We start from the raw sequence: 23,993 nt of genomic DNA on the forward strand, positions 1-23,993 counted from the left end.
GATATGCAGACTCCTGGGCAGTGGCCAATGGCCTGGCCGTCTCGTTGGGGGACTGGAAGGACCAGGGCTGAAGATCAGAGACAAGGAGAGCTGGTGTGAAGACTGTGGACTGACACGTGGGAGGAGCAAAGTGTGACTAGTTCTGTATCCCATGCTAACAGCCATCAGAGCATCCACCATGGAAGAGGCACTGAACTGGCAAGCAGACACAGTGGCTAAGCCAGGCGCACGGGCCTTTGGTCAGCGGCCACCACACAACTGGCACAAAGGACACATAAACACAGAGCCACACAACTGACAAAGGCCCAAGAGCAAGGACTCCCGCTTCCCAAGGCTGATCTCGCGGGACTCCTCGTGACAGGTGCTCTGCCTCAAGGACTCACCGCATCATTGGTCTGGCTGACCCATTCTCAGAACTCCACAGCAGTGAGACTTTTCCTACCCAACCTTCCTTCTTGCCTTCCCTCTTCTCCAGAGGTTAGACCTCTATCAGAGTCTGACTGCTTTCCCAGACTCCTCCAACCTCCTTTCCCACTTTCTTTCATGGGCATTTTCCCCTTAAAAAAAAAAAAAAATCTCTCGCACATCTAGTCTTGGACCCAAACTAACATACCAGGTAAACTAATTAAATGTGCTCACTATTAAAGCTCTATTCCTTTGTTTTGCAGGGTCAGAAGTTCAATTTTAGTGATTCAGCAGCAGTATTAAGGTCCTGTGAATTAATTCCTACCTAACTCATAAGGGACTGATTGATAAAATAAAAGGACAAGATTCTCCAAATGAGAAAAAACTGCCAAGGAGACCAGAGAGATATGCAATGAAGCTGACAAAGTATTCCCATCTCAGCAATAACAGCTACTTGAAAAGGAAACTCAGCCCACAAGTAGCCTGGTAGGTCTGAAACTCGGAAAGGGAGCTGGCTAGCCAAAAGGTAGAAACAACCCACATGTCCATCCACTGAGGAATGGACAAACAAAAAAATGTGGTCTATCCATACAATGGGATATTATTCAGCCATAAAAAGGAACGAAGTCCTGGGACGCCTGGGTGGCTCAGTTGGTGAAGCGTCTGCCTTCGGCTCATGTCATGATCCCAGGGTCCGGGGATGGAGTCCCACATCGGGCTCCTTGCTCAGCGGGGAGCCTGCTTCTCCCTCTGCCTGCCGCTCCCCCTGCTTGTGCTCTCTTGCTCTGAAAAAATAAATTTTTAAAAATCTTAAAAATAAAAAGGAACAAAGTGCTGATCCATGCTACAACACAGATGAAGCTCAACAACATACTAAGTATGGCCCAGACACAAAAGGGCCACATGTTGTATGATTCCACTTATATAAAATGTCCAGAATAGGTAGTTCCACAGAAATGGAAAGCAGACTGGTAGTCGAAAGGGACGAGGAGGAGGGAATGGAGAGTAACTGCTTCATAGGCACAGGGTTTCATTCTGGGGTGATGGAAATGTTTTCGAACTACACAGGAGCGGTAGTTTGGCACACTATGAATGTACCAAATGCCACTGAATTGTTCCCTTCAAAATGGTTAATTTGATGTTATGTGAATTTCACCTCAATAAAAATAAATAAATAAATAAATAAATAGCAAGGAGGTGCGTGGATGTTAAAAAAGAGACATTTAAAAAATTTTTTAAAAAGAGGGTGGGGTGCAGAGGGAGCGGCCTGGCATTGAGAATCACTATCCCATTCACATCAAGCTGTCTAGACCTAGTTAAACCACCCTTCTCTACGCACGGCTGTACCTGCCAACTGGAAAGGTCACCTACACCTCTAGCACAAAGACTAGAATTCTAGAATTGCCTGCTATTTCCCCTTTCCTGGCAATTTCATCATACACTGGGGTCGTAAATTCAAGGACCACATTTATGAAACCAAATTTAGGATACCTCCTCTGGTAAGTACTGAGCATATTCCCAGGAACAATGGATTTCGCTCAAAAATCCAGGCCTATGAGGCTGTTAAAACTACAGCTCTCAATGACTCTAATACTCAAGGGATTGGAAGAATTCGGCCTCAGATATTTTACTTACAGTAACAGTAAAAGCATAACTGAGTACGATTGCATTTTAAAGACCAAGTTCATTTCCAGTTCCAGTTCTACCAGGAAGAGAGAGAGGCCGCAGCTTCAGTGGTGTCTGCGGTCACCGGGGTTAGAGGACTCCTGGTCCCACGAGTGCCGGGCCCTCTTCGGCCTGTGGGACCTCTCTCGGCTCCTACTTCTACTTCGCTGACTACGCCCCTCAGAACGCCCATTGGGCCGGCTGGAGTGTGTGTCTGAGCTTCGGCCCCGGTCTCTATCTCTGTTCTTTTCTTCTCTGGTTGAGGACCTATGTTCATGCTTCGGCTTCTCCTTCTTCGGCTCCCTCTCTCTGTCCCCTGCTCCACCGCGGCAGGTCGCCCTGACCTCGGGAGAGCTGGGCTGGTGCTTCCGCACCTCCCTGGGCTCTGACTTCTGACCCCACTCTGAGTTCTTGTTGCTATGCTTTTTAGAGCCACGGTCGTCCTTTTCCTTTACCATCTTGTTTCTGGGTGGCGAAGAGGGGGCTGGCTGCTCCGCCTGTACCTCCCGGTCAGGCTTCTCTTTGTCTTTCTTTCTTCTCTTTTTTTCCTTTTTGTCTGGAGGAAAAAAGGGGCACAACCAATGAGGAAAGGAAGATGGAGGAGGGGAGGGGATGCAAAAGGAAAGCACTGCTGGCAGTGGTGGCAAGCAGTCGTAATCGACACTTCCAGAAAGTGTCTCCGAGAAGCCAACTTGGATGTCTGTCCCCCTTGATATGTCAAGTTGCTGTATAAGGCAATTCTCACCCTTAATTACCTGTCTGAAGACGCTGCCTCCAAATACAGTCACATTCTGAGGCACTGCGGGATTAGGACTTCAACATATGAATTTGGAGGAGACAGAATTCAGCCCTTAATATTAGTCTTCCACTGACACCTCTCCTTTCCCAGTTAAAGTAAGGTTCCCCACACCTTTCCCCTTCATACGTGAGAAATGATTATCAACTCTCAGTGAACGCTAGGAAGAGCAAACACTAAGACTACCCAGAATCTTCTCTTGGGTCTTAACGCTTTACCTTTTTTGTGTTTTTTTGTGGGTTTGTCATCTTCAGAACCTTCAGATGAACTCACTGAGGGGGTGTGAGCCCCACAGCCCCTCTCCTGGAGTTCTTTGGACACATCATCTATTTCTTCAGAGTCCTTGGGAGCTCGATAGTTGGACACATGATCCACTCGAATAGTTCTTCCTTTGATCTAAGACAGACAGGCAGTGCTTCAGCAGAGATGGCCCTCCCATTGAACTATTTGAACCCAGCTGCAAAATGCCATAGTTTGAACCACACCCTTTACCTTCCTGCTAATTCTATTTCTGGGGAAATTACTCTAAAGGAGACCTGCCCAATTGATGTCACAGCACATATACCTAGATAATAATTTGCTCAGCCCTTGGGGCAGCCAGGTAGGGCCTGGGGCAGCTGGAGTCCCTGAGGCACTTGTACCAGACAGCCTCCTCAGTTTACCCCAGTGTGCCACAGAATAACCTTCATGTTCTACGTGTGCCATTAAGTGAAGAAAGGCTGGGCAGTACTGCCCCACAGCACAAGCAGCAGGGAGAAATGAGAATTTACATGCATAAACAATGAATTACCCTCAATCTGTAACATTTATTCACAGTAAATCATACTGTGGCCTGGCAGCTAGAAAGAATTCCTGAAATCAAGTGCAGTGCTGCAGCTGTTTTCTTGATACAGCAGTCAGGATGAGGCCAAGGAAGACCAATAGCTAGAAAGGGGGAAGGAAGCTTTTTTCTTAAGCCCTCACACCTTGCTCTACCCCCACCATAATGGACAACTGGCTCACACTGATATTTTTGCTGTGAATCACAACTCTCTGGGTGAACAACAAAAATTAACCCCTCACTTAAAAACATTCAGGCAGGGCACCTGGGTGGCTCAGTCAGTTGAGCGTCTGCCTTCAGCTCAGGTCACGATCCCAGACTCCCAGGATCGAGCCTCAGGGATCGAGCCCCAGGGATCGAGCCCCATGTCGGGCTCCTTGCTCAGCGGGAAGACTGCTTCCCCCTCTCCTCTCCCCCTCCCCCTGCTCCTTCTGTCTCTCTCTCTCTCTCTCAAATAAATAAAATCTTAAAAAAATTCAGGCAGATACAGACCTATTCTATAGGCAAAATCATCCAAAATTTTAAAAGTCTGGCTTTTATTGTTCCCACACAAGAGCAGATTTTTTTTCTTACCTTTAAGCCTGAGCAGTTGGTCATCTTTCCTATTCCCCTTTTGAAAACATTTTTGAAAACCTCCCTTTTATGGTGACTCCATTTGACTGCTGGCTCTCTTAAAAATCAAGCCTAGTACCTTGCTCCACCCTGTCCTATAGTCACCAGCTATTCCATACTGGTGCAATCAGTGACAAACTCTCCAAATCAAAAGTCACATCCCCCCCCCCCCCAGCTATGACAATGCTTAACCAACTGCAGTGCTTTTCCTAAATAAGCATCGGAACCAGGTAGAGCATACATAAGCCTGACTTGCCCATCACCTTCTCTCAGGCCAAGGGTGGAGTAAGAGCGAACAGAGGAGAAACAACTTCAGAATGAGTTACTTTTGTAGAATTTGTCATCAGACTTTTAACTAGAGAATTTCCAGGGCCCAGCAATGCTAAGTCAGTGGAGATATATGACAGACCCACAAAGCTATGTCTTAGAGCATGAAGCCATGAGAGAGCCCCAAATCCCCTGACAGAGCATAGCATGGAAGTCTCTTTGTTGCCCAATACATCAGAGATGAGAGTGGGGTTTGAGAATGGAAAGGTGAGAAACCAGAGGCTTGGGCGGGAGTGGGGGGCATGGTACCTATGCTCCTGGGAAGATGAACATGAGGAAAAGGAACAAGTGTTAGCAGGGTCATACGCCAATGAAATTATTTCCTGGGATCATTTCCTGGTCAGTATGTCCCCACACCTCTGCGACTCTCTCAACGCACCCAGGTGACCAGTACTGCCCTTGAACCTGTGGCAATCAGGTGGGAAATTAAACCGAACCCTTACATACAGGTAAAGTCCAGCCAAATCCTGCTTAGTGAACACACTCACCTTGATCCCATTAAAATTGTCAACAGCCAGAATTGTGCTCCTCTGGTCTTCATAGCAAAGGAAACAGAATCCTTTGGATTTCCCAGTCTTCTTGTCCCGCACCAGATTAATGTTAACAATCTCCCCATATCTATTTATTTTATAAAAGAGTAAGACACTATTGATTTAAAATGCAAAAACTTTCAGACTGAAAGACAAAACAAAATTCAAATAATATAATCTGTACAGGAGACACATCTAGAACAAGATAACATAAAAAGGTTAAAAATAAAAATTAGACAAGCACAGAGCAGGAACACCCAATTACAAAATGGGTGGTAATATTAAGATCAAAGATGAATTCAAGGCCAAAAAAGATATTTAAATGGGACTAAGAGAGCTCTTTTACACTGAAAAAGGTCCTGATATATTACAAAGATATGTCATGAACCTTTATGCATAAGCTCACAAATCAAAAATTTAATTAAAGAAACTATTAAAAATACAGAGAAACTGGTAACAAAGGTTATGAGATATTTTAACATACTACTTAAGTTTATAACACATAAAATTGGTAAAAATAAGGTCAGATGAATTAATATCAATATATAATTATATAACATAAATATAAATAAATAACAACTATGTTAACAAATATTAATGTCAAACCAGTGGATATATAGATATATTTGAATCTTACAAAAAGAGGACAATTTCTTCGCAAGAATCCATGAAATATGTATTAAAATTGACTACAAAATAAACCTCAATAACTTCTAAAAACAGAACAGAGTATGTTCTCCAATCACAATGCTCTCCAGCTGGAAATAATATTTTAAATAAAAAATACCCTACTAGCTAGAACTTGAAACCTACTCTCCTAGCTAACAACTGGATGAAAGTGAAATAAAGAAAAAAATCAACAGCAGATTACTTAAAAAATAACAAAAATGAGAAGAATATATACCAAAACTTATGGGATGCAGCTAAAACCACACTCAGAAAAATCTGTAACCTTAGAGAATTTTACTGTTAAAAAGGCAGAATGAATATAAAAGAAAACAAATCGAAGGAAAGCAGATGGGAGTTAATAAAGATAAAAGCAGAAATTAAGAGAAAATAGAAAAAAATTCAACCTTACTCCTTATACAAAGTTAAATTCCAGATAAGTTAAAGATTCATAAATTAAAAAGTAAAGTCATAAAAATAAAATAGGAATTGGTGGATACTTAATAACATGATCACATACATACATTCCGGCCAGATATCTAGCATCTTACCTAACAGAAAATACAGGTTTCTCCCGCTACCCGAATGTTCATTTTATGTCACTTCGCTTTTACAAAAGACCTACATTAGTACCTGTTTTCACTAACCGAAAGAAAGCTGAAGAGGATTTTCACTCTTATGACATGGTAACTGCTTCATCACTTTATGCCGTTTTAGCTTAGAAGGCTTTCACAGAACACTCTACCTCCGGATAGCAGGGGAAACCTGTACTGGAGCTGATTCAACTAAGGTCAGGAACTATTTAACACTATTTAACATTGTAGGTATAGGCCAGTGCAATTAGACAGGAGAAAACAGATGTAAAAAAATGAAAAAGTAAAACTATCTCTATTTGAAGATTTATATATAATAGTATGTATAGAAAACCCAAGAGAATTAATGACAAACAATGATAAAAACAAACAGTAGAATAATTCAGTAAGGTAACAGGATATAAAGTTAAAAAAATAAAACACTCTCTTACAAAAACAATAATCAGTTAGAAGATATAACCAAAGAGAAACCCCATTTGTATTAGCAACAAAAAACTTAAAATACTTAGAAATAAACTTAGCAACAAGCAATGTACAAAGTCTATATAGAGAAAAATTTTTAAAACTGAAAGACACACACACAGATTTGAACAAATATAAAGACATCCCCTGTTTTTGGATAGGATGACTCAACATCTTAAAGACAGCAACATCTTCCCCCAAGTTAATACTTAAATTTAATGTAGTACAAGTTGTGTTTTACTTTCCTGGAGCTGGATAAGTTGATTCTAAAGTTCTCATGGAAAAATGAACATGTAAGAGTAGATGGAAAAACTTTAAAAAAGGAACAATGAGGGAGAGTAACTCTCCCAGATACTAAACACACTGAAAACATTGTGATTAATTAGTGTGGTACTGGCACATGAAGAGACAGACAGACCAATAGAACAGAATAGAAAGCCAAGAAAGAGACTCAAGTATATATGGAAAAATTAGTAAGATGATATGGGTGACATCCCAATTTGCTGGGGGAAAATATGAACTTTTTTATAAATGTTGGGACAACTGGATAGCCATTGAAAAAACATGAAATTGGATCCGTGTCTCACACTATACATCAGAATAACTCTAAATGGATCAGAGATTCCAATGCATAAAATTGAAACCATACAAGTACTAGAAGGGAACACAGATGGGTGGGTGGGGAGAAATACTATCTAATTATGACTCAAAATCCAGAAGCAACAAAAAAAGACTGATAAATCTGACCATATAAAACACTAGAGTGTGAGACTATACAGGGTCTGCACAAAGGAGTTTTTGGGGGGGATGGAACTGTTCTTCATCCTAACTGTGGGGGTGACTACACAAATCTATACACATATTAAAGCTCACAGGACTGTACACTCCCTAAAAAAAGTCAATTTTACCATATAATTTAAACACATGAATAAATTTTTTTAAATTTTGCACAGCAAAAAAAAAAAAAACAAAAAAAACCCCACAACAAAGTCAAAAGACAAATGACAAAATAGGAGAAAATATTTACAACTCATATCACAGATAAAGGACCAGAAAGTAATTTTTTTCCTTTTTGCTATAAAGAACATCATCAGGACAACTGGTAAAGCTGAATAAAGTCTATGGATTAGATCAGTGTTAACTTCCTGAATTTAATCACCATACCGAGGTTAAACAAGAGAATGCTCTTGTTTTGGGGGGAAACAAATATTGAAGAATTTAGGGATAAATGGGCATCATGCCTGCAACTGACTCTCAAACGGTTCAGAAAAAAATAATAGGTATACGTAGGGAGAAATGACAAAGCAAATGTAGTAAAATGTTAACATCTGGGGATTCTAAGCGAAGGGGAAACAGGTATTCTTTACACTACTTTATAACTTTCCTATTTTAAGCCTGAGATTATTTCCAAATAAAAAGTAAAGAGAATATAGAAACTCGTTTAAATGGACTCCTACAGACCAAATTGGGACAATCTGAGCATCAAGAAATAATAATGATGGCAATGTAGTAAAACACATCAAATTAAGTAAAATAAGTCCACAGTAACACAATACATGACAAAGTGGTATAACAGAGTTGAAACCATTAAGAGCTTTTGTAAAATCACTAAGAATATGAGGAACACATCAACAGAAGAAAACAAGCAAAGGATATGAAAAGACAACTTACAAAAAAACAAGAAATAATGGCATGTAAATCTATGAAAAGATGTTCTACTTCACTGATAATTAAATAAAGGCAAAGTAAACTCATAATGAGAAACCATATGACAAATATTTTTTTAAAATAACCACTGCCAATTAGGATTCAGAAAAATGGGCATTCTAGTGAGAGTAGAAACTGATACAACCTTCTCAGAGAGCAATTTGGCCATATTTACAAAACATCTTAAAAATGCTGATCTAGTAATTTCACTAAGGAAATTATCAGCAATGCATACAAAGGATGTATATACTACAATGTATATACTAAATATGTATATACATATACTATAATGTATATACTGAATATATATATGTATACATATAGTGTGTGTGTATATATATATACACTAAAATGCAATACAATTTATAACAGCAAATAATGCCCAACATTAAAAAAAAAAAAAGATGATAAAGAAATACACCAAAATGTTAACAGTTTTTCCTTAAAGTACATTCTGGTTTCTTCTCTATGCTTTCCCTTTTTGCCAAATGTTCTATAGTGATTACACATTACCTTGATAATCAGAAAACAAAACATTTTTTGAAAACCACTGTTACCAACGGCAAAGGCAATCTTCATGGAGAGCAATGTGTACAGCCAGAAGAGAGAATTAGAATAAACAAACACACTAGCTGATCATCACTCAATGCAAATAAGACAAAAACAGCCTCTAGATGGAAGGCTGGACCAGGCAGAGGTATCATAAGGGGTGGAAATTACAGGCTGCACCCACTGTGACCTTCCAGCTCCCCAGAAGTAGGAGGAAACAGCCTCTGTCCCTTTCTGGGCGCTTTGCAGTGTGGGCTGCGGAGGCCCTCTCCCATGGCCTTCAATGTGTATTGCCCAATTGCGTTCCCATGGCCCTCTCCCCCATATGCTGCCCGACCACTCAGCCAGGGTCCTCCTCCTATCGGACGGCCCAACCATCCCCTGCCATGGCTGGCTGTGTTTGCTTCCCCAAACCCTTCCGCCGCGGTCCTCTGCCTGTACATGCTGTCCAACTTCTCTGCAACAGTCCTCTGCCCTCGGGGCCCCTCTGGCCTTACAGACTGTCTAACCACTCTGTGTAGCTCTGGGTTGGGCCCAGCCCCTCTCTACCAGCTGCCACAACCAGAGCAAGCTGCCAAGACGCTCTCCCACCCAATGCTGCTGCTTTCATCTCATAGCGGAATGAAGAATATATGGTTGACCTATTCATTCTTGTTCCTCAACAGCCTGTAATTCTCAGCTTCTGGGTAAAGAGACTGGCTCTGCTCAGTAACCTTATGCTCATCTAGAAACAAAGAAAACAAACTACTGCCTAAACCTTTTGCTTTTTCTCCCATTCTTCTGTGCTTTGCCCTAATCCTGCAACACCACACAGGTGTAAGCCAGAAGGGCTCTGTGATCATGGATAACCCTTAGTTTGCAGGAGCCCAAAGAGCCCAACATGGTAGCTTCCTGTGAGTTCCAGTCTGTTCTGGTGTTGGCCCAGGCTGAACAAGCCTCACTGAAGAAGCAATAAAAACAGACCAGAATCCCCAAGACAGCCTCCTAAATCATCCAACTTCTTGGATTGTCCATATTGGAAGAGTTCTACAACCATGTCCTGGGGCTCATCTAGACTAGAGCAGAAGCTCCAGCCCTCCCCATGCAGGGAGGCCAGTGAGCCTACAATAAAATAAATGGATTCTGTGATGCCACAAAATGCATTATGGAAGCATACTCTGGTGACCCAGAAGGCAGGAAATGAAAAAGAACTTACTGTGAGAACACACAGATGATGTCCCCTTCAGTCAGTTCATAAGGAAGCCCTCCTAGAAGAGAAAACCACATTTCAGTTCCACAAACATTTACCAAGCGTCTACTACATACCATGCACTAGGCCCGGCACTGGGGGGTGCAAAGAAGAGTAAGCCACAGAGCCTGCCCTCAAAGAACTCACAGTCTGATGACACAACAGAAGCATACATAAGGTGCAGCATTAGTGCAGCAAAAGGAGTGATTAACTTTGTGGAAAGGTTGGTGTCCCCACTAACCAAATACTCCTCACACCCAAAATCTTATGGACAAAGCAGATAGTTTCTGGCATAAAACTCTGCTTCGACAAACATATCTTGAACTCACCTGCTCTTTACCCACAAATTCACAGCTAAGATCCAAAAATCAGTTTAAATATGAAAATATTAACCCCACCTCACATAGACTAAGGAGTTTATAATCCTTAGTTGTCTTTATAGACAACTGTTCAGCATTTCATAGGAAATAAATTCCCCTGCAAATCTTTCCTTCCTCATCTGTAAAATGGGGACTTTGGTACTTACTTCACAGAATTGTAAGAATTAAATAAAACAATGGATATAAAGTGCTTAGCACAATATAACAGAACAAACTGTCAAATTACTGGAAGTGACACAAAGTGAATATAGAGATGACAATATGGCCATGGGCAGAAGGCAGGAGCTAATTAGATGAGGAAAATGAATTCTGATGGAAGGGGAAAGGGCAGGGGACTAGCAGTAATACAGGATCGTGCCTGAGACCATGAGTTCTAGAATCCCATAGTGCTGGTTGTCCCACTTACTAGCTATGTGACCTTACGTAAGTCCATTAACTTCCCTGCACCTGTTTCCTCAGCTCTGTAATAGGGGACGCGGTATAACAATGGTCTCTGAAACCAAGAAACCAAGTGGCAAGACTCTTACCACAGTGAATGGCAAAGGGTAACTATCACGGACACTGGTTTGGCAGGGGGAGCAGACTAAAAATGGGAGAGAAAAAAGATACGGAAAACGGATTTACGGGGCAGCCAGCAGAAGGAAATAAAAGTGCGTGATGAATGCCGGGAGGAATGAAAGGCGGGAATACTGAAAGGTTAGGAAGTAGGCCAGGAGAGGAGGAGGAGCCGTGCAGGGGAAAGATGTGGACCTCACCCAGGAAGATCCAGGCGCTGTCTTTGTACTCGGAGTGCCAGGACACCTTATCTGCCACCCCAAGCTGGACCTCACGCTCATTCAGCTCGTTGATCAGCTTCACTTTAGTTAAAGGGCTGCAGAGAGGGCGGAAAACCGGACCATAAGTGCGGCCTGGCCAGAGGTAAGGGTGAGCAAAACTAGGGGACTAGTTTCCAGTCTCCGCGCCTCTCCCGCCCCTCGGCCCGGCAGACGCTCTACCACCCCAGCCCTGGTGGGCCACCTCCCGCGGCCCATCCCTACTTCTTCAGAGGTAAACTGAGTCCTTACTTCATCTTCTCAGGTTCGCGCTCAGCCCCGAGACCCTGACTTCCGGGCGAGTCTGCACCGCGCGTGCGCAGCCCCGACGCAGCGCTCCCATTGGACTCCGCGGAGCTCGCGTCGCGCCGGAAGAGCTGGGCCGCGCCGGGGTGTGGCGCTTGCGCACTAGCGCGGAAAGGGACTCCTCGCTCTGCGTGTTTCGCTCCGCCAGAGAATTTTTGTCTAGTCCCTCGGTCCGTCCCTCTGTGGGACGGGGACGTGGGTGTGAGCCGGGTTTATTATAGGACCCTCAGCCCCTGCACGACGCCTGGCATTGATCGGGCTAGCTATAAATGTTTGCTGAATAAAGACTGAAAAATGTGCCCGTTATGGCGACTTAAGTCCCAGCCTTTGCTTGCTCTCAGTGCAAATCCCTACTGGGGCTTCATTCCCAGCCAATTGCTCACGCACACACACACCCATCAAAGCATCCCTGTTCAGGAATTACAGCAGAAAAGTGAAGAAGGTATGTGAGAGGGTAAATCTTTTTTTTTTCTTCCTCAAATTCAAATGCACAGGCAACTGACCAGTGTGCCTCCATAGGCTGAATTGAATACCCAGATTTGTGTTAAGAGCTGTTACCCTCAGCCACCCTTTTCCATTGTCTCGCTCCTACTTAAGCAGGAGGCAGAAAGAAATAGTGAAAAAGCTAATAATTGAGCAGATGCTAGATTGTGTGCTAAGAAATTCACATGTACTGGCCCTCCATCCTCACAACCACCCCCATAGAGTCTATACATACAATTACCCTCCTCATTTTACAGAGGAAGAAACTGAGATTCAAAGGAGTTAATTACTTAATTCAAAGGAGGTACTCTGCCTCTACCTATCAGGTCTGGTTGATTTAATCAGTTCTTACTGAGTATCTATATTTGTCCTATAAGGCATGTCTGTAGACAGGAATGTAAGGTGAGGTTCTCTGCCCGAAGGAGCTAATATCTTTGAGGAGACAAGATAAATTTGCTTGGTAGATTTCACTCCAGAAATAACCAGGAATCCATAGAAGAGATGGTGGCATATAATGTGTGATTTAAGCCATATTGAAGCTTTGACTCTGTCTCGCATGTGTCCTCATCAATAACTGGTATCAGACCATGCATGGTATAAAAGTGAAGTTCCAGAGCTGTGTAGTTCTCTTTGTAAGCCTAGCTCAGAACCCCAGAAATTAGGCACTTCACCAAGTACTCTGATGATGATGGTGATGATGACAACTCTACCCTCAATGACTCACCATCTACCCATGTCCTGCCAAAAAGCAGGAAACTCCCCACCAATGACAGTTTCTCTTCATTCATTCTGTGTTTGTGCCCCTCCCCGAGTCCAAACCAGCTATTCATTAACTTTGTGAAATTATCTTGGCAATGAAAACTAAACAGTGACAGATTGCATACAGGTTTCATCTGCTCCTGGGAATCTTAGGTTGCTTAGTTGTAGAGTTGAAGTAGCCACTGCAAAGTGGTAAACTAGCATGCAGCATTATCTGGCTGGATTCTTCAGGCAACTGTGAAATGAGAGAAATAGGGCTAAACCTGTGTCTTGGTCATCAGGAGGGTTCAAAAGGAAGCTGAAGTGAAAGAGGAGATTAAGACCAACCAAAGGGAAGGACAGTTTAGTTGGAGGAGGGCGTGGGAAGATTGCTACTATCTAGCTAGTAGGTTCAGCAGAGATATTCTGAACCCGGGAGAACTTAAAACCATCCCAGGTTACCCGGGACATCTCCATTAACAGGCTTCCAATTGGTAGGAATTGGTAGGTAAGATGATGCCCAGAGATATCCACAAGTGTAAGTGGAAAGGGGATGAGGATCGAGGGGACCCTCTGATCTTAGCATCTGAGAGGAGGACCAGGGTTTGCTATTCAAGGTGGCTACTAGTGATCTCCACCAGTAACATTGATTTAGCACCCACTGGATGGACAGCTCAGGTCTAGGTCCTCTGGGCAATGTTAAGGAAGCCAAAGGCAATCCTCACATTCAAGGCAAGGCCAAGCAACATGTCCAGCCAATTTCATCTCTTCACTTCCCACCACACCACATCCCAAAACAGCTTTCCCTCCTGACTTCCCTATTTCAAGCAATGCTATCACCATTTTCCTGGTTGCCCAGGTACAAAACAGGGGTTTCATATTTCAGTCATCCTTATTCCTCACCCAAAGATATCTATCAAATCACTAAGTCCTAATAATTGTGCTACTGCAGTGTCTATAAAATGCATCTCATCTAGTCACAGTTCTGTTTCTTTTTTTAAAAAGATTTTATTTATTTACTTATTTATTTGAGAGAGAGTGAGAGACAGAGCACGAGTGGAAGGGGAGGGGTGGAGGGAGAAGCAGGCTCCCTGCTGAGCAGGGAGCCAGACACGGGGCTCAATCCCAGGACCCCAGGATCATGACGTGAGATGAAGGCAGATGCCTAACCGACTGAGCCACCCAGGCGCCCCAACAGTTCTGTTCCTCCCACTTCTATCCATTTCCTCAGGGGCTCCTTTGATTTCCAACCTAGACACCCTGCTGGGAGAGCCCCACACCCCTGGACGGCTCTTCTCTCTCTGAAATCTGCCCAAGCTCCAAACCCCCATCCAGGCACCCCTTAAGCAGGAAACATTTCCTGACCTCATCAGTACACAGTGATGGTTCCCACTTCTGAACTCTGCAGCACATCATAACATTTTCATGTTATCTCCCCAGAAAGAGTGTGAGATCCTGGAAAAGAAAGGTTCTTTCTTTTTAAGCCCTCAGCACCTCAAACACCTTTCTGCACACATAGCAAGCAACCAATACAACTATTGGTTAATGAAATTGAAAACACACAGAGCTATGGTTACCTTTGGGGAAGCAGATGAGGAAAGGAGGAGAGAAGCTTTTACTTACCCTTTGTTTCTTTCTATACTGTTAGAATTTTCTTCCCTGGGCGCCTGGGTGGCTCAGATGGTTAAGCGTCTGCCTTCGGCTCAGGTCATGATCTCAGGGTCCTGGGATCGAGTCCCGCATCGGGTTCCCTGCTCAGTGCAGAGCCTGCTTCTCCCTCTCCCTCTGCCACTCCCTCTGCTTGTGCTCTTCTGTCTATCTCTCTGTCAAATAAATAAATAAAATCTAAAAAAAAAAAAGAAAAAGAAAAAAAGAATTTTCTTCCCTTTATCCAGATTATCACTTACATTTTTTATTTTTATTTTTTAAAAGATTTTACTTATTTTACTTGACAGAGAGCACACGCAGGGGGAGCGGCAGGCAGAGGAAGAAGGAGAAGCAGGCTCCCTGCTGAGCAGAGAGCCCAATGCAGGGCTTGATCCCAGAATCCTGGGATCATGACCTGAGCCAAAGGCAGACGCTTAACCAACTGAGCCACCCAGTTGCCCCATCACTTACATTTTTTATTGCCATGTTATCTTGGCAGACCTTTATTTTCTCACTTTTGTCTTTTGTCCATTCAACAAATATTTATTGAACAACTTTTACATGCTAGACACTGTTCTAGGTGCTAGGGTTATAACAATAAATAAGGCAAGGAGAGTTCCTTTCCTCATGGAGTTTACATTCTTGGGGAAGAAGGAAAATAAACATATAAATATACATCCAACGTTGAAAAGTGCTATAAAGGGTAAGGGGACAGAGAGTGACAAAGTTTTGCTATTTTAAAAAGGTGATGGGTCAAAGAAGCCCTCCCTGATAAGGTGACATGGAGGCAGAGACCTGCAAGAAGATGGGGAGCAAGTCATGGGGATGTTCAGGAGAGGAATTTTCAGGCAGCGTGAACAGTAAGTGCAAAGGTCCTGAGACAGGAGTGTGTTTGAGAAACAATAAGGAGGCCAGAGTGGCTAGAGAGGAGCAGGCAAGAAAGAGAATGACAGATTTTTGTTTATTTAACAAAATCTGATTTAATACCCACCATGTACCAGACATTGTTCTAGGTACTTTATATACATTAACACATTTACTTCTCACAACAATCCTATGTGGTAGATACTATGACCCCATGTTGCAGATGAGGAAATTGGGGCGCAGAGAGGTCATTTGCCCTATGTCACACAGCTGGTCAATGGTAGAGCCAGGATTTGAATCCAGGTGGTATGGCTCCAACCTCTGCACCCTTAGATAAGTGGGGTAAGAGGAACAGATCAGGCAGGGGCATGTTGGGTATCAACTTTAGATTTGACTCAGTGTGAGGTGAGAAGCCAAAAAAGCATTCTGATCTGGCTTACAATTTAGCAGGATGACCTTGGCTGCAAACTGTGGGTTGGAGAGAGTGCCTAGGGTAGAGTCAGGGAGACTAGGAAGCCTTGCAATAATTCAGGCAAGAGATGATGGTGGTTTGCCTCAGGGAGCAGCTAAGGAGAGGGTGGCCCATGTTGGTATTTTTTAAACTAAAAAATATATTTAAAAGAATAAAGAACACACATGACATCAACAGAAAGGTATATTATGTTTATGAGTGCTCGGGTGCTGGGCTAGATGCTGAGGATACTACAGTAAACAAGATCACAAGACCCAGTCCCTGCCCTTGAACAGCTCACAAAGTTGCCAGATAGTTGTATATGTGAATAAACATAATACAAAGGGATGAGGGTCAAAATGAAGGTGTGAGTGAAATGTCATTGGAACCAGTTGAGGAATCAATTAATTCTGACTACTGGGAGTCAGAGGGAGGTGGGGGTGGAAAGCAGAGTGTCAGGGAAAGCTACAGTGCAGCAGGGGACAGTTGAAAGGCAGGGAGGAAGACTGGGGTGGGAGAAAACAGATGAATTTGGTTGGCAAATTGTTGAGTTTAAAGCACCCAAGGAGCCAACAAAGGAGACCAAGGAGGAGGAGGACAGATGAAGATGAAGCAGCAGGAGAAAGTAGGATTCAAGAAGAGAGCAAAAAGGGGCGCCTGGGTGGCTCAGTCGTTAAGCGTCTGCCTTCAGCTCAGGTCATGGTCCCAGGGTCCTGGGATCGAGCCCCACATCGGGCTCCCTCTCCACGGGAAGCCTGCTTCTCCCTCTCCCACTCCTCCTGCTTGTGTTCCCTCTCTCGCTGTGTCTCTCTCTGTCAAATAAATAAATAAAATCTTTAAAAAAAAAAAAAAAGAGAGAGCAAAAGGTCAGCAGTGCTGTCAAACACCGCATAAAAGTTCTCGTGGTAGAAGCACCTCTAGGTTTTCAGTGTTTCTGCCTACTTATTTCAATCGGTCCAAAACAATGTCTGTTCCTTACTTATAGGTTGTCTGGAGGAATAGAGAATAAGAAATGATGGGTTGTGTTAATAGCATCTTACCATCTCTTCTGGGAATATTAACCTGAATCCATACACGGGCTTCAGTGAGTCTATAAGGACCCTGCATTTGTTTGTATGATGTCTATGTTACATGAACATGTGCATTTTTAAGGAGAAGGTCCATAGCTTCTAACAGATTCCAAAATGGTTCCATGGTTGGGAAAACAATAGCTAAGGACCACTGCCTTAGAGCATCTAAGCATTATCTGTGAATATCGTCATGTACAGATAATTCAGAGCAGTTTGCAAAGCTGTTGCAGGAGAACTGGCATGAGCTATGTGAGTCAGATATCGACCAATTGGAAGCACACCATACCCCCGCTGGCTCCCCCCAGGCTCAGCACAGCTGCTTGCTCCCAGCAATCTGACTCTTAGGTGTAGTCTTGAGGAGCTGGACAGAGAATCCCAAAATCTTGAGGAAGAGGAGGCCAAGTCACTTCCAGGGGTGAACATGCCTTCTAGAAGATACATGGCAGATGTCCTTTTATCACCTGCTTGTCGTTGTTCAACTTTTCTCCAGTGCCCAGGCCAAAGCAGTAGCTTTCCAAACCTCAAGCAACACAAATTTCAGAAGTGGCTAAGAATTCTGACGAGCTGACTTTAAAAACAGAATCCGGTTTCTAAAGAAGAAATTGCTGGGGCAGTAGATGGCTCTGATTCAAGTGGAGCCCACCTGTAATCACAAATTTACTCTCAATTCATGATGTGAAGTCCCCATTGGCATACAGGCCTAAGGACCATGTGAGCAGAATTGAACTGAATGGGATCATCGGACCAGGTGGGATGAGGAGTAGAGGTGGGCCAATCGTACTGGAGCTGAACAGAAAAGTATTTTTGAGGGATGGCAGGAGCCTGCCTAGAGTAGGAGTTCCTAAAAGGTCTTGGCACTGAAGCAGGTCAATCTCCAAGCCAATGACTAGTGAGTGCCCTACCCTCTAGTCTTCAAAATATTCCTTGCATTACCAGCTTTTATTGCCCTCTCCGTGATTCTCACTGTTTTGAGCCAGACTTCTTCTAGGGTGTTCTGTTGCTGAGCCACATCATAGGATGACATACTGAGACCAAGGGGGAAGAAGCCATTTAGCAGGGGTGCCAGGTGAAACACTGATCCAGAGGGTAGGAGACAGTCAGTAGATTAGGAAAAGGGGTAGGCGGCCACGTGGCTGAGCAGCCAGACAACTGAGACACATGCTTGTAGAGACTAGAGCAGATGGGTGATCAGAGGGACAAACTGAGAAGCAGGCAAAGCCCTCAGAGATGAGACACGGGACAGGCCTGTGTCTTGGCTCAAAACCCAGTGACATTGCAGGCAGGCTGACTGCCTTCCTCTTCTGCACGGTGGATGCTGGCATCTGTCACGAGGCTGGGCACAAGCTTTCAAAGCCATAGGGTGATGCCACACGGCTTTCACTCTGCCTCTGTTCAGCAACTTACACTTCTGTAACAACATTGCAATTCTGGAGAGACCGGCTGGCATAGTTAGATGAATATAGACTCCGAGACTCGGCAGGCCTGGGTTCAAATCCCACTTCTAGCACATGCTAGCCATGGAACTTCGGGGGATTTAATTAGCTTCGATTAACTTTATGTGCATTGGCGATAATATCACCTCACGGGCATATTGTGAGGATTAAATGAGTTCATGCATGGAAAGTGTGTGTGACAGATCTGTACCTCTGAAACAAATAATGCAATATATGTTAAGAAAAAAAAAAGAAGAAGATAGTAGGAGGGGAAGAATGAAGGGGGGAAATCGGAGGGGTAGACGAACCATGAGAGACTGTGGACTCTGAGAAACAAACTGAGGGTTCTAGAGGGGAAGGGCGTGGGAGGATAGGCTAGCCTGGTGACGGGTATTGAGGAGGGCACATTCTGCATGGAGCATGGGTGTTATGCACAAACAATGAATCATGGAACACTACATCAAAAACTAATGATGTAATGTATGGTGACTAACAATAAAAAAAAGAAAAAGAAATAAACCTTATTTGAAATAGATTGATCCCTCCCCAAACAGCTGATTACACATTGTGAAAGCATAATGATTTGAGGCATCATCAAATTAAAATTCCCATATTTTACAGAATGCCAACTTATATATCCACTTGGCCACGCTGTTTTCCTACTTGTAAGTTGAATTCCTGTTTTAAAACTGGGCCAACTCCTCGTGGGTGTTCTGGTGATGAAAACAACTTTCCTTAAGTTTTAGCCAAGACTTTTTCACTCTGGTATCTGATGAAAAAGGATGTGTGGGGGCACACACCACAATAACCAGGCAGGGGTGGGGGGAGAACTAATTTTTAGACAACTATTTTGATGTTTAAAATAAAAGGGGGACGAAAGGATGCATTAAAAATAATATGCTAATTAATTTTAATATATTCTGTGATTCCACATACACCAAGTTTACTGAATACTGAATTACTGATTTTTTTTAAAAAGCTGGATATGCTTGTTTAGAATATATTAGTGGGGCACCTGGGTGGCGCAGTCAGTTGAGCATCCAACTCTTGGCTTTGGCTCAGGTCGTGATCTCAGGGTCGTGAGATTGAGCCCCACATTGGGCTCCACGCTCAGTGCGGAGTCTGCTTGGGATTCTCTCTCTCCTTCTGCCCGCCCCCCGGGGAAATAAATAAATAAATCTTAGAACAAATACATTGTTGTATATGTAAACACATGCAAACAAATCAAACCAAAGAAAGAAGAACACAGAAAATGATAAGCTCAGGGAAATGTGCATGAACCGGATGAGAGCAGAAAGTCTGACGGCTCTGAAACGCTTCTAACCCAAGGATCAGTTGAAGCAGATACATGACTGCTCTCTCACCCGAAAACCATTCACCTCAAGAGATGAGACAGATCAGCTCTGCTACCCAGAGACCTCTACAGGAGATGCAGTGTCCCAAGTTCCTGGAACTTCTCCATCTGTATATGTGGTTCGGTAAGTCTTTTTTTAAAAAAATGTGACAATACCACAGTCTAGGAAAAAGTAGTAATACCACGATTGAGCTGAAAAGTGACCCACTCACCTGACTGATGGAGTTGGCAGTACAGGATGCAAGGCCTGTGCCCAGAGAAGTAAGCAGAAAGAGGGGCCAGTCAAAAGGTCCTGGGGCCAGTGCAAATCCGGCCGAAGTGGTGCTGACGACCAGAGCTGCAAGACAGAAAGAGAGTGGACATCTCATCACTGAAGCGCAGTCCGGACTATAAACGCCAAAAACCCAGCCCTCTTCCATACAGACCAATCCATTTCATCGGTGACACAAACTGCAGGCTAACCCTCTCTCATTAAAAAAATTAAAAAAATTTTTTCTGATTATCAAAAAAAAAGAAAGTGTGTGTGATAAGAGATATTATGAATATTAATAATAATCCTCTTCTCAGATTCCAAATACCTCCGGCCATTGTTACGATCCCTCCACCCCTTCTGCAACCCCCAAATCTTACCCCCAGATCTTCCTCGGGAGGAAGCTGGAAATGGCCATCTGAGAGCCAGAGGGCTGCAATATAAAACTAGGCTAGAATGGCCCCTTGAGTGCAGTCTTTCTTGAAAAATACCCTGAATAGCCTTCAAGACTTTCAATGAAAAAAAGCAAATGTTAATTGAATGTATACTTTCTCCCCTCACCCCAGCCCCACTGCACAAGCCATGGGAATGAACCAAAAGTATTTGTACCTCATTACCCAACTCCTAATCTGCAGGAGAGGGAAGGCTTTCCATGCTCTAGTCCCAACAATAAAAATAAATAAAAGGAGCAAGAAACTTCTGAGCCCTGGGTGGCAAATGAAAACATTTCTGTACTCGCCGTGCCCCTCTGGCCTGCATGAAGGCATAGCTAAGATGCAAAACAATCAGAGCAACCCAGAAGTGCCTAGAAGGAACTTTCTTCCTTTTAAAGACCCCTCCTCTGTATATAGCTAGATTGGAGCAAAGCTTTCCAAGGATTGCTTTCTCCCTGCAGAGTGCCTGCCCTCTGCTGGGCTTCATGGTCATTGGCATTTGGCACCTCAGTCCAGCAAGCTGCTCTTTCCTGGTAAGTAGAAATCTTCGTCGTATCACAACTAAATATCTCTCAGGCAGCAGGCGCTGCCAAGCAGCAATATAACCAGAACACAGTTTTTGAACTGTCTCCTCATATTAACCCTTTAGTTCAATGTATGAGTTTCCTATTGCTGATGTAACAAATCACCACAAACCTATGGCTTAAAACAACATGAAATTTATTACGTTACAGTTCTTGAGGTCAGGAGTCCGAAATCGGTTTCACGTCAAAGCATCAGCAGGGGGGAGCCTGGGTGGCTCAGTAGGTTAAGCGTCTGCCTTCGCCCCAGGTCATGATCCCAGGGTCCTGGGATTGAACCTCTTGTGTCGGGCTCCCTGCTCAGCGGGGAGCCTGCTTCTCCTTCTCCCTCTGCCTGCCGCTCCCCCTGTCTGTGCCCTCTCTCTCTCTCTCTCTCTCTCTCTCTCTCTCTCTGTGTCAAGTAAATAAATAAAATCTTAGGGGTGCCTGGGTGGCTCAGATGGTTAAGCGTCTGCCTTCGGCTCGGGTCATGATCCCAGGGTCCTGGGATCAAGCCCCACATCAGGCTCCTGGCTCAGCGGGGAGCCTGCTTCTCCCTCTCCCTCTGCCTCTCTCCCTGCTCATGCTCTCTCTCTCTCTCTGTATCTCTGTGTCTCAAATGAATAAAAAAAAAAAAAAAAAAAAACCTTTAAATAAAATCTTAAAAAAAAAAAAGCATCAGCAGGCCCAGTTCCTTCTGGAGACTCTAGGGGAGACTCTGTCCCCTTGCCTTCTCTAGCTTCTAGAGGCCTCTCACAATTTTTGTCTTGTGACCCCTTTCTGGCATCACTCCAACCTCTTGCTTCCATCTTCCCCAATATTACTCACTGATCTCCTGCCTTCTTCTTATAAGGACCCTTGGGATTATATCATTGGGCCCACCCAGAAACTCCAGGATAATCACCCCATCTCAAGATCCTTACTTAATCACATCAGCAAGTCCCTTTTGCCATGTAACGCAAGATATTCACAGGTTCCAGGGACTCAGACACAGACATCTTTGGGGGTCATTCTTCAGCCTACCACACCCAAGCTTCCACAGCCTGGAGGAGCAAAAAGCTAGTGGACAAAGAGTGATGAGAACTGGATGCCGCTCCCAGCTCTGCAGCCGCTTCCTGGCTGGGTAACCTCAGGCAGGTCCCTTGGCCTTTCCAAGCCTCAGCTTCTTCACTTGTAAGCTGGGGAGAATAATACCACCTGGCTCACAAGGTGTCATACACTTGAATGTATGAAAAGCTCTAAGCATAGTAGTGAGCACAGAGCAGGTGCTCCATGAACACGCTGGAAGGGGAAGTTAACATGGGGAAAGACAGGACGAGCATTTAGAAGGCTATGACCACAGGGCACCTGGGTGGCTCAGTTGGTTAAGCGACTGCCTTCGGCTCAGGTCATGATCCTGGAGTCCCGGATCGAGTCCCGCATCGGGCTCCCTGCTCAGCAGGGAGTCTGCTTCTCCCTCTGACCCTCCCCCCTCTCATGCTCTCTCTCTCTCATTGTCTCTCTCAAATAAATAAAATCTTTAAAAAAAAAAAACCAAAAAAAGAGAAATTAAAAAAAAAATAGAAGGCTATGACCACAACGCAGATGAAAGATAATAAAGTACTAGGGGCGCCTGGGTGGCTCAGTGGGTTAAGCATCTGCCTTTGGCTCAGGTCATGATCTCAGGGTCCTGGGATGGAGCCCCGCATCAGGCTCCCTGCTCAGTGGAGAACCTGCTTCTTCCTCTCCCTCTGCCCCCCCCCTCATGCTTGCGTGCTCTCTCTCTCAAATAAATAAATAAAATCTTTTTTAAAAAGAAAGACAATGAAGTGCTAAATGAGAGAGGCACTAGCAAGAATGGAAAGCAGGAGTGGGAAGATAAATGGAGAAGTATAAGTGAGTCCAGAATCCTATATTTCCTTGGGCTCGGTAAAAAATAATCCTCATTTTCCACAATCACTGGGCTTTAGTGACCAAAAAAGAGGGGAGGATCTTCTACTTAAGTTCAGCTCAAGCACCCGTGAAAAACCTAAAGCATAGACGTGTCAGCTTGAAGGCCTGAAGTCGTAGGATGGGCAAAGGCACAGAGGCACAAACTGGCAAGAAAAGGGGACAACATGTAGTCTCTATGGTTGACAAGAGCCAGGACAAACTCTCGGTGGCTGTTCCACACAGGTTTCTGACCTGTTTCCAACACCTGCTGCTTATGAGCTATGTGGCCTTGGGCAAATAAGTCAGCCTCTGCATGACTGGGTTTTCCCATCTGTAAAATTGAGGTATTACTAGTACCTACCTTATAGAATTTTTGTGATGATAAAAGGAGAAGATGCTCGGCATTTAAAGTACTCGGCATTTAAAGGCCCCATAAGGGATACCTGGGTGGCTCAGTCGGTTGGACGTCCGACTCTTGATTTCGGCTCCGGTCATGATCTCAGGGTCGTGGGATAGAGCCCTGCATTGGGCTCCACGCTGGGCGCAGAGTCTGCTTGTCCTTGTCCCTCTGCTTCTCCCCCTGCTCTCTCTCTCTCTCTCTCTCGTAAATAAATAAATAAAACCTTAAAAAAAATAAAATAAAGGTCCGGGGCGCCTGGGTGGCTCAGTTGGTAAAGCATCTCTCTGCCTTCAGCTCAGGTCATGATCCCAGGATCATGCTCAGCGGGGAGCCTGCTTCTCCCTCTGCCCCTCCCCCTGCTCATGCTCCCTCTCTCTCTCTCAAATAAATCAGAAAAATATTTTTAAAAAATAAAAAATAAAGGTCCCATAAATGTTAGCTTGTATCACTGCTACAAGGAGGCTCAGAAGCCCCAGAAACCTAGGGCAGTATCCTTCAAGTGCCTCCCACCCCACGAAGAGACTAAAGCCTCAAATACTG

At 44.0% G+C, this 23,993-nt stretch overlaps 1 protein-coding gene across 1 annotated transcript; it reads right to left on the minus strand.

The window, feature by feature from the left end:
• Positions 1-1,859: 1,859 nt before the first annotated feature.
• On the minus strand, positions 1,860-20,486 carry RBMX2 (RNA binding motif protein X-linked 2). The gene is made up of 9 exons (XM_021685689.2): positions 20,477-20,486; positions 20,111-20,235; positions 12,813-12,979; positions 11,805-12,038; positions 11,496-11,611; positions 10,328-10,379; positions 5,114-5,243; positions 3,085-3,262; positions 1,860-2,626 (listed from the first exon to the last, which is right to left on the minus strand). Exons 1-9 carry the CDS (start codon positions 20,484-20,486, stop codon positions 2,136-2,138), a joined length of 1,503 nt encoding a protein of 500 aa, XP_021541364.2. The 3' UTR covers positions 1,860-2,135.
• Between the last annotated feature and the right edge of the window lie 3,507 nt (positions 20,487-23,993).

Source organism: Neomonachus schauinslandi, chromosome X (genome assembly GCF_002201575.2).
Source record: "Neomonachus schauinslandi chromosome X, ASM220157v2, whole genome shotgun sequence".
In the NCBI taxonomy this organism is placed as follows: Eukaryota; Metazoa; Chordata; class Mammalia; order Carnivora; family Phocidae; genus Neomonachus; species Neomonachus schauinslandi.

Bases quoted from the DNA above. Each gene is read 5' to 3' on its own strand.
- RBMX2 (XM_021685689.2), bottom strand. The intron at 12,980-20,110 runs GTGAGTGGGTCA...GTTCTGAGCTAG, and splicing joins CTGCCAACTCCATCAGTCAG to GCTTACAAAGAGAACTACAC. The intron at 3,263-5,113 runs GTGAGTGTGTTC...TGTCTGTCTTAG, and splicing joins ACAATTTTAATGGGATCAAG to ATCAAAGGAAGAACTATTCG.